General features: G+C 43.7%; 1 protein-coding gene across 1 annotated transcript in view; it reads right to left on the bottom strand.

Annotated features, from left to right (window-relative positions):
• SERBP1 (SERPINE1 mRNA binding protein 1) overlaps nt 1-10,195 on the bottom strand; it is a 17,920-nt gene that overhangs the window by 4,997 nt on the left and 2,728 nt on the right. The window contains 5 exon segments of the mRNA XM_009994571.1: nt 3,812-3,989; nt 6,126-6,200; nt 6,772-6,843; nt 6,995-7,132; nt 8,041-8,206. Of these exon segments, the coding sequence (XP_009992873.1) occupies nt 3,812-3,989; nt 6,126-6,200; nt 6,772-6,843; nt 6,995-7,132; nt 8,041-8,206 (629 nt within the window).

Here is a 10,195-nt window from a genome sequence, read left to right as displayed (position 1 = left end):
TGGTACTGCTTTAAAAAGGAAACACTACAGTCTACCAACACTATGGCTTTTTCACAGCTTAACTTTGGTTTAACCACTAAACCAGCAAAGTCTGTATGTAACCTGAGGATTTCTTTATCTGAAGCAACTGCAGCTAATTTGAAACATCCAAAAAAGACTTGATATATTCCCCTCATCCTCTTCTGTCACTTAGGTGACAACACACAGATATGCCAGACAAACTGTCCATCCTGAATCACCCTTGGAAGCATTTAATTTGTACGTATTGGCAACTCTTGTTAGTGCTGTGATCTAATCTAATTCTTGAAGTCGCTGCTGCACTTGGGGGTCTTGGGAAAGGATGCCAAAAATCAGGAACAAGCTATGAATGGAGAGGGGGACAAAGCAGACAGTGAGGTATGGAAAACCAACAGAAGGGAAAAGAAGACTCATGATAGAAGCATTTATGATGAGGTTTAAACTGAGCTCAATTACGAGCAAGGGTACTAATTACGAAGGGTCCTCTATGGTGCACACATGAACAACAGGCATGGACAGAAGAGCTCCAAATTGTATCTACTTGTATCCTCCATTTTGGTGACGACTTAATATCCAGACCTCCATTTGAGAAGGGGCTCATATTAAAACACAGGCATTGGCAGTTAGATATAAAGGATCAGTACCTCATTTGAATCCAGCAGACTCCCCTGCATTTCTGTCATCGCCTTTGTCTGATGAAAGGTGCGTGTCCACGCCAAGGTGACACAAGGCACAGAGGGAGAAAACAAAAGGAAGAAATGAGACTCAACTACATACAGAAACAACAGGTAATAAGGTCACATGAACTGGCTGGACACAGATGTCACTGAGCACATGAAGCAACAGAAGGGCGAGATCGACAGCTGTGCAAGCATCCAGAAAGAGCAGAGGATGGATGACACCAGAGGCGTGGAGACAAGAGAAACCTAAGATGGACACCAAACAAGTGCAAGCAAGGCTGCTGGGAGCTGCAGAGACCAGGCATGCAGGCTGATCTCCCGCCCTGGGACAGGCCTGGCACACCGTGTGGGGCCAAGAGGGGGGGATGTTCACAATGGCTGCTCAGGAGGAAAGGTTTCTGCAAAGCCTCCATCCAAGAGTTTTGAGAAGATGAACCACTCTCTTCCAAAATACATTTCTTAGTCTCCATTGCTACCTCCTCTAAGGAAGTGGTTAGGTTAGCAAGGAAGTCTGAAGGCACAGGAAAGGCAGAGCAAAGCAGATCCACAGAGCAGGAACTGATTTCCTGGCACATCTGTCTTTCCAGGACACTGGCATCCAATTTCTTGAACAAATCTGAAGACCTCTCCACTACACAACTCCTTCCCATTTTTTGTTCAGCTGCACCAGCAGAACTTAAAAAGACTCAAGCCACTAAACCAGCTGCAGAGAAGGAAAAAAGAGGATCTTTATTTTATGGCATAACCCAATCTCCTGGAAAGAGTCTCATTAGACCAGGGCTGCCAATGCACACGGATTTCATATTAAAACAGTAAGAATCTGAGACAGTAGTAAGAGTTATTTTATACAAAGTAGCACTTTCCAGTAAACACACAGCTTATGGGAGAAGAGGAAAGACCTCAGAGAGGGTCAAGTGTTTCACCTCTCAGCTAAGAGCACAAGGAGGAGGAAAGCTCTTTCACAAGACTAAGGCAGATGAACAGTGCTAGATTCACCAGACCAGGTTGCTCCAAGCTCCATCCAACCTGGCCTTGAACACTTCCAGGGATGAGGCAGCCACAGCTCACACCACTTTAATTCAAATTTCTAAGAAAATCTACTCTGACACCTTGTGATTTTTCAGTCCTAAGTATACAGAAGTTTTCAGGATTAAAACCAGAATTTACCTATAAACCAAGTCACCTCAACACATCAGCTCCCTTCTCCTCAGTAAGAGCCAGCAAAGCCCGACATCAGCCTCACTTTCATGACTCATAAGTATGTCCAAGAGAACAAAAAGAACAAGAGGTGATTGGTAGGTTTTGTTCCTAACTTCTAAATATTCCACTTCCAAACCTGCTCCCAAAGGAGCTGCAGTGAAGGTTTTCCTAACACCTGTAGTACAGAGCTGCTGTGCTGTACCACTTAACAAAAAAATCCCCAAGCTGCTTCCAAAGGGATCAGTGAACAATGAGTAAGTGAAATGGGGAGGCACATCTGCTGGACATACATTGAAGCAGGCTAAAAGCATCTAGAATTAAAGGCAGTTTTGTTAAGATCTCATTTCTGTGCTTGAAACAGTAAAGAGCTGTTAACTTCTAGTGTTAAGTGTTACAAACACTTGACTCATTTCTTTGAAGAGAAGCTAACTGAACACACCTCTCAAACAGATCGATCTATTCATTATGTCAGTTCTTCCATGAAAGTAATTTCATTAGCTATTCTCACTGGTTTTGTTTGGGTTTCTGAGTTGACTCCTGATTCACTCTTCACATGCAAAATACAGCATGGATCTCTCTTGCTTCTGTACCACCCAGGAGTATCATCATCTTATGCTATCATACATGCAGAGATGTTAAAAAAAGACTCTTCAGCTGAATAAATGTCAGCTTGAGAGTGACTGGGCCTGGGGGGTGTTTCTTGACACACTTGCAAGACTGCAGGTTTAGTGCATCTAAATGCTTCTGTTTAAACACACTCTTTTATATACACCAACATGAAGTTTAACTCAGTTTCCTTTTTCTACACAAGCCAGAGAAAGGGGCACAGTTTCCTTTTTCTACACAAGCCAGAGAAAGTGTTTTGAACAAACACTTCAAATACAGGAGAGATGAAGTTAAAAAGATAAGCCATTGTTTAAAGAACAGAGCTACCTTCCACAGTAAGAAAACAGCATGATTGTCACAAAGTCAAACTCGTTCCGTGAGATTAGAGATGGAGTTTTCATTGGCAAGGACTGAATGTTGCCTCCCCATCTGTATTATGTCCCTGGCTAACAAGAAAAAAAACTGACAAGGTGTGAAAAAGCAGAAACATGTATTAGAAGACCAAACAGAACAGAATAGTTCATACTATCTAGCTACTTCAAAGGAGTCAGAGGCATCTAGTACACTAAGCTGCAAGGCCACTGATTAGCAGTGGGCCACTTAAGATGCTAGAATATTAAAAACAAAGACTAATGGAGGAAACAGAGCTCTCAGCACGTCCCTCTCTCCTCAAGTGCAAGAGTATGCATCTCTGTGCCACCCTCACTATCTTGGAGTAATTCAAGTTTTGCAATGACTGAAATTAGTATTCTTGAGAAACTGCAATTTTCAATTCTACAGCAACTCTGCTGAACAATGCTGAAGCACACAACTCTCGTTCCCAAAGGCTTCAAGGGCATTTGTCTGTATTTTATTATATAATGAGAGGGCACGTATGCTACAAACTTAAGGCACAGTTTAGGTGTTATGGTGACTGAGGCATGACCAGTGTTCCTTCAACCTTACACAGGTTTAGCAAGCACCATGAATCTGTGTACTGCATAAAACAAATTGATATTGACAGAATTTTCCTAAAATGCTCCCCAAGAGACATTCCTTACAAAGTTACCTGCCCAGGTGCAGCAGTATCCCAAGCTCATCTCTAGATTATACCACAGCAGACACCAAGATAAGGGTACACACCAGCTGCTAAAACCAACCACAGCCAGAATGACTGACCCTACCGTGTCACTTCAGCTTTATCAAGAAAAGTGTTGTTCCCACATTATGGACGTTGAGCTACAGGTCAAGTGTCTCAAAGAATGGAGTTTCCACTCCAAAAGCCTGGACACAATCTGGACATTAGGAAATAGTGAAAACCACTTTACCTCCTCACTCTTTGACTTGTGGAGAACAAATCCTTTTTTCCATTGCCCATCAGCACCCTCGTTTGGTTTGCGGATGTTGAATTCCACTTTTGCACGATCCTTGCTTTGAATAGCTTTCCACTCATCCAGGGTCATCTCCTTAGGGCCTTCTTCCTTAACTTCTTCAACCTCATTCTCTCTGTAGTGAATTCATGGATATTACGATCAGGACTTAAAACTCACATTCTAAATACAACGCATTTGAAATCAGTTAATTATTAAAAGCTTGTCAAGTATTTTAGAGTTGAGATGTACATAAAACCCTCTCACTTCCACCACTCAAAGCACACAAGAAAACTCATCCCCCTTACAGTGCTAAAAACAACCCCACAGCCACCTTTAAGCAACTAACTGGTGAGCAAAACTCAGCAAAATGTTAATTTTAACACTGACCCTTGCATGCTGTTCATTCTCCACATGCATGACAATTTTCCTCACGCATTTGAAAACCTAACTTCTGCACTGGGCTTGTTTGGAGCTTTGCCTCCCCTCTTTTTGGATGCCTCTCCCACCAAGGTTCAAGTTAAGGCAGTGAGAGACAGCTTGACAGTTTTTTTTAATAACAATTTAGTCCTTTTTGGACACTGTTTCCTTTATCGAACCAAAGACTTACTAATTTCCCAGCTAACTGAAACAATCTTTACTTTCAGCTAACTTAAGCAGCATGGAACTTAGTTGCTTGTGCAATCTATCACCTCACTGTAAATCTTTAATGCCCTCACCTGCCCAAGAGTTATTATGAAGTAAAACACACAACCACTCTGCTCAATAACAGATCATGTTCCAGCTACACAGGCTGGGCAGTTTAAATTGTCCATTAATTAAAATCCTTTAATTATTCTTTGGTTTGCTTATGCAACTGAATTTCTGGCTTACAGAAAATTAGTGCTATGTATGTACGTGCAGCTAAAAGAAAAGCCTCAACTAAAGAGAAAAGGTTTTCATTTCGTAGCTACTAACTTTGATGTCATTGACATGGTACATATTCAGAAGCAGGTTTTTTGGTTCAAGGCAAAGATATTTCCCCTTGGCATCCTGCACATTTTACTGCAGCAACACATCCTACACTTCCACTGAAACATTCAGGTTGGAGGTCCACATCAATTTAGGCCACCTGAAAACTAACCCATGTGAAAACTAACCCATGGGTTACAACAGGTGTGTTGTGCTTGAGAGTGAGAAGACATGTTCTGCAGGTAAGAGTAAGAAGAAAACAACCTACAAGTAGTGTGCAGATGATCAATCTGCACACAGGTGGGTCAGGATCTGGTCAAGCATCAGACCACTGATCCAGGAAATCCTGCAGACAAATTTAATATACCCAGATTTCCAATACATTTTTATTATTTTCTTTTTAAGGACTACCTGGCTTGTACTTCCTGGCCAATGCTCAAGCTGTAATTCATTAGAAGTTCTCACACTACTTCTATATACAAGACAACTGTAACCTCAGACCACCACAACTATGGAGAAGTAAAAGCATCTAGTCTTTCTCTTTTTTAGTTCAACAAAATCAATTTCTTGTTCTCTACCCACTTTACCACTGAAGTTATTAATATGGAAATCAAGCTGTAGCAAACTCCACATTAGGAATCTCTTGCAAACAAGTATTTAAAAATTCTACCTTGTTTACCATTTTGTTTTGAATTCACCAAAAAGCACATTCCTCATTAAAAGACAACATTTTATTGTACCACCCTATATAAAAACTTGTATCACTCTTACGTATCCTTACTGCTCCTTCTGCTTCATTCATCTGGTCACTGGTGGCTTCTGTAACAGTGTCCAAGTGGAATGAGAAGCAACCAAGTTAACTTATTTGAAAGCTGCCTGCCTACACAGGGGCTGGAGAATGAGACAGATATGGCCTTTCTTCTAGTCACACAGTCTCACTAGTTGTTTGGAGTAAGTGTAAAAAAGTTGCCTTCCACTGACAGAACAACATTATGTCCCTTTTGCTTGGCTGTTCTACCTAGCCATGAGACAGATGCTCTTGGATTTGGCACTTGGGAGTTGCAATTCTAAGGCCCTAAGCTTATTAGACCTGATTATGAACAGCTAAATCTGAAAGTGACCCAAGAGCTCGCATGGTTATTGAACCAACCATTCCAAGAGATCATGATTTTCAGACATACAGCTGTGAATCATTTCATGTCTACTGAAGAAAACACAACCTGAGTTTGGCAAAACAGAAATAGGAATAAACACGAGGGATTAAAGGCAAAGCAATACTGCCTTTGAAGCAAGCAGAGCCCAGGAGAGGGGTGGTACTCACTTGTTTTCAGAATCAGCAGGCGGATGTTCCTCTCCCTCTGGCGTTTCCTCAGTTACAGCTGACTGATCCAATTCACTGCAAACACACAACGTTTGGAGCTGTGTTTTTAAAAAGTTCATCCCTCTATAAAGCCACCTAAGATTAACCACTAAGTTCTACAGTGTATTTACATGACCCACCCTCATTTTAAAAGAACTACCAAGGATTGGTGCTTTCTGTGCCTTTTCAATTCTGTCCTTTCCACCTTCCTCACAGTCTTCCCTCATACTTGCTAGTACCCATTCCGAAAGCCTCCCGCTGTACACCCAGACACAACATGGCTTTGGGTATTAAAATGACTGCTTTCAATGTCATACTTGTAAAAAAGAATGCTCAACCTGATCAAAATGGCTAAACTGTTCTATTTTCAGTAAAATAATTGTTCAAAAAATCACCAGAAGACCCCCACTTTAAACTTCCCCAAACTTCTGAAGCTGTCTTTCATGTTGGAAGAAATCGCCAACTTTCTAAAGTCTGCAAAGGCTGATGAACAGCGCAGCAAAAACTATCAAAGGCACAAAAAGGCAGATGAACCTTTACAGTCTGCAAGTGGTAAAGATTAGGACTGATTAAGAGTCTGCTGAGAGAGCAACGACAGGTTACTCACGTGAGCTCGTCTTTGACAGTTCCCCAGTTGTGTGACCCGCTGCCACCGCGCTTGTCCTCGTGCTTCAGGCCGCTGAAATGTGAATGTGAAACAGAACTAACAAAACTGAGTTAACATCATAGTGTCCAGGCACAGAAGTTCAAAAGCCAATTTTATTTTATTTTTTCCACAGGCGGAAAGAGTCACAGAAAGCAGGGGAGGGCAGAAGAGGTTAAAGACTTACGATCGATCGCTGCCGCTGTGTCTGTCGAATTCGCGCTTGCCGCGAGAGTCGAACCCGTCTCCCCGGCCCATCCCGCGCCCGCGGCCACGGCCTCTGCCCAGCCCGCCACGGCCACGCATCGGTCGGTCGATGATGGGCCTGGCAGGGAACAACCCAACGGGAAGGTTTCACCCCCGAAAAACTTACTGCATGGGTTTTGAGGTTTTTCTTTTCCTGGGGGTTTAACCGACTCATTCTTAGAGAATTTTGTAACCGCGCCGAGGCTCTAATGTCAATGCTGAATGCAGTGAAAATACCCAAAAACACAAGGTGTGCATGTTGGAATCTAGGAACAAATGCTCAGGTGGTTTACTGTTCACATGCATCTTCTGGCACCAAACCCAAAATGTCATCTTTGTAATGTGTTACATCACCAGCTGATACTGAAATTTCAATAGAACTGATGTTCATCCAACTGACTTTCAAAAGGGCTTTAACTTTGGCAACTAAAACTTTAATATTTGAACGCTCAGAACACTTGGGATTCTGGATTCCTCATGATACTTCAGACACATGAAAACTGGCCTAGACATCAAATGGCTTCACCAGTTCCAGACCTGAAGTCACTGCAGCCAAGGTGTGAACACCTACATGGACTTTTACTCCCCAGCAGCCAAGGGCACAGATGTAAGGAACAGCTGCAGCAGCCAGCAAATCCACCCTGCAGGCAACAGGTATACTCAAGCTCCTTTCCTAACCCGTCTGCTATAGATGGAGAGATGTGGTGGATACCTTACTGATTTAAATCACATTCCCAGTTCAACCAAGGGGACTGCTCACGTCAGACCACTGCCAGTCTTTACCTTGAGCCAAGTTCATAAACAACATCACAGGAAAAGCGTCACAGCCTGCATGACACGCGCTCTTCTTGCGACCGACACCAATTTAACTCTATTTAATTCTGATCCACATTTTCTTGTTTCTTTTTTTTTTAGCCTGGCAGCAGAAGGCAGAGCAGCCCCTTCCTATGGAGGCTAGGAAAGCTGTTGGCAAGAGAGAATTCTTACTTGTCCACAGAGAACTCTCCTGCTTCTCCCTTCTCGTCGGCGGGCTTGTCGAAGCGGCGCTCCCGCGGGGGCCGTCTCTCTGGCCTCCTGTCGATGGGTTTGCCATCCCCCTGCTGCTGCTGCTGCTGCTGCTGCTGCCCAGGCCTCCTGCCAATGCGCCTTATCCCTGAAACACCACAGACACACATCAACGGGACGCGGAGCTGCTCCGGGAGAGATACTGGCTCAGTCATACAGCACTGGAGGTAAGCTGGTGTTGCAGTTTTTCTTCTAGCCTTGGGACTAGGTGATCTGAGAAACTGTACCTTTAGAGAAGTCTCTGCAGATCATTTGACTCTTCTTAGTCACATTTTAACGCAGCTTTTCAACCAAACTGTGTTTTGTACAAGTGTGTACACCTGACAATATTGTAGGGAACAAAACCTGTCAGAGCACACAATACATTAGTATTCCGTGTTAAAATGACAGGGTCAACTTTCAAAGCAGGATCAAGCTAAGCAAGATTTGTAATTGTTGTTTTTTTGTGTTGTTTTTTTTTTTCCCCTCTAAAAGGTGCTTTTCAGGTAAAACAAGTGGGTTTTATTTCAATGCACACCAAAATGAAGCCAGCGTCCCCACGCTGGACCCAAGTCCCTCTGCTGCCACCCTGCTTCATCCCACTGTGCTGTTCCTGGGACTCTGGCCAGCAGTGCTCCCCGAGGGCCACCCTCAGCCCCAAGGGGTGTCACCCAGCCCACTGCAGGAGGTCCTGGTCAGTGACTACACGGTGTGCTCACCCACAGCAGTCCTCAGTCCAGCACACAAAGGCTCAGCTTGCTGCCCACATGCTTCACATAGCTCGGGAAGAGCCGGTGCCTGGGAGCTGGGCAGCCTCCTCCTCCCCTCCCTCTCTGTCTTCAGAACGGGTTTTAAAAATAATAACTCCCCATGGGCATTATTTTCTTCACTAAGACATCTGAAGGACCTTAAACACAGTTTTCCACCCATCTGAAAAGCCTGTTTACTCACCTTTAGAAAAATCTGGACAAACACATTACACTCCTTTGTCACACTATTTTTCTGGCCAAAATATTTGGGGGAAAAACACCAAGCAAAAACCACCCAGGCTGACTTAAATAGTTATGAACTATCCTTTACATTAAAAGGTGCCCAATTTACATTTTTTGTAAAGAAATAAGTTCCTGCCTAACAAGCACCACCATATTTGGGTGGGGCCAAAGAAGTTACAGTTGTAATGATATCCAAGCCAACACACCCAAAGGAACAATGTCTTCCCTACCTTACAACACGAGGTTTGCATGACATGCACTGCTTGCTCAGCCACCCTCACCCCCCGAGGAAACACAGGGGTTAAACTCACTAACATTTACTGTGAGAAGGGCTCCCAAACCGAGGACCACCATTTCATTTTAAGAGGTGAAGCTCGGCAAGGAAAGCCAGCAGGCCAGTGTCACACAGGAGCTATGCTGCAGAACTGGAAGGAATCATCCACAGCTTTTGAATTTCGGGTTCAACACTCAGAAAAACCTGGTTCCCCGTGAAGCCCAACCAAAAATACTAGTTATTTCTTTTTCTTTGTAGCACAACGCTTTGAACTGGTAATTCACCAGTCAAACAACCTGCACCTCTACCGAGTGGTGGAACAGTTTGAACCTGCACTATGGCATCCACCACCACCTTCATAATGTTACAACTACTGTCCCACACAACAAACCAGCAATCTTCAAGCTGCAAAGTGACTTTGTTTACTACAGTGCTCCAGGCACACGGCTGCAGCAGCAGGCCTGACTTTCTCTGTTTCACTACCATTATAGGCCACAAAAATACTCTTTTTCATAGCGGGGCAGTGCTCGTTCTTGAAAAAGGATGTGAAAAGTGGGAGGTAAACAGGGCCTGCTAGCCCTTCAGAACCTTCCTCGTTCTCCTGGGGTGGCCAAAGACGCTGCCCACGTCTCACGTTGACCTCATATGCAGGACAACACCATAATTCTGCAACTGACTAATATTTCCAGAGGACACTGGCTCAGTAAATTGCCACTCGGGGACAAACGAGCACATTCCTCACAGGGAAAAACAACTCTTAAGCTTTCAAGCACAAAAGATGCTCCAGCAAAGCTTGACACGACACGTTTTCAAACACCACTTGGGACACGAC

Source organism: Chaetura pelagica, unplaced genomic scaffold (genome assembly GCF_000747805.2).
Source record: "Chaetura pelagica isolate M959 unplaced genomic scaffold, ChaPel_1.0 scaffold243, whole genome shotgun sequence".
Taxonomy (NCBI): domain Eukaryota; kingdom Metazoa; phylum Chordata; class Aves; order Apodiformes; family Apodidae; genus Chaetura; species Chaetura pelagica.
Note: the sequence above shows the minus strand (reverse complement) of the source record. Positions and strands in the feature narration are given on the sequence as shown.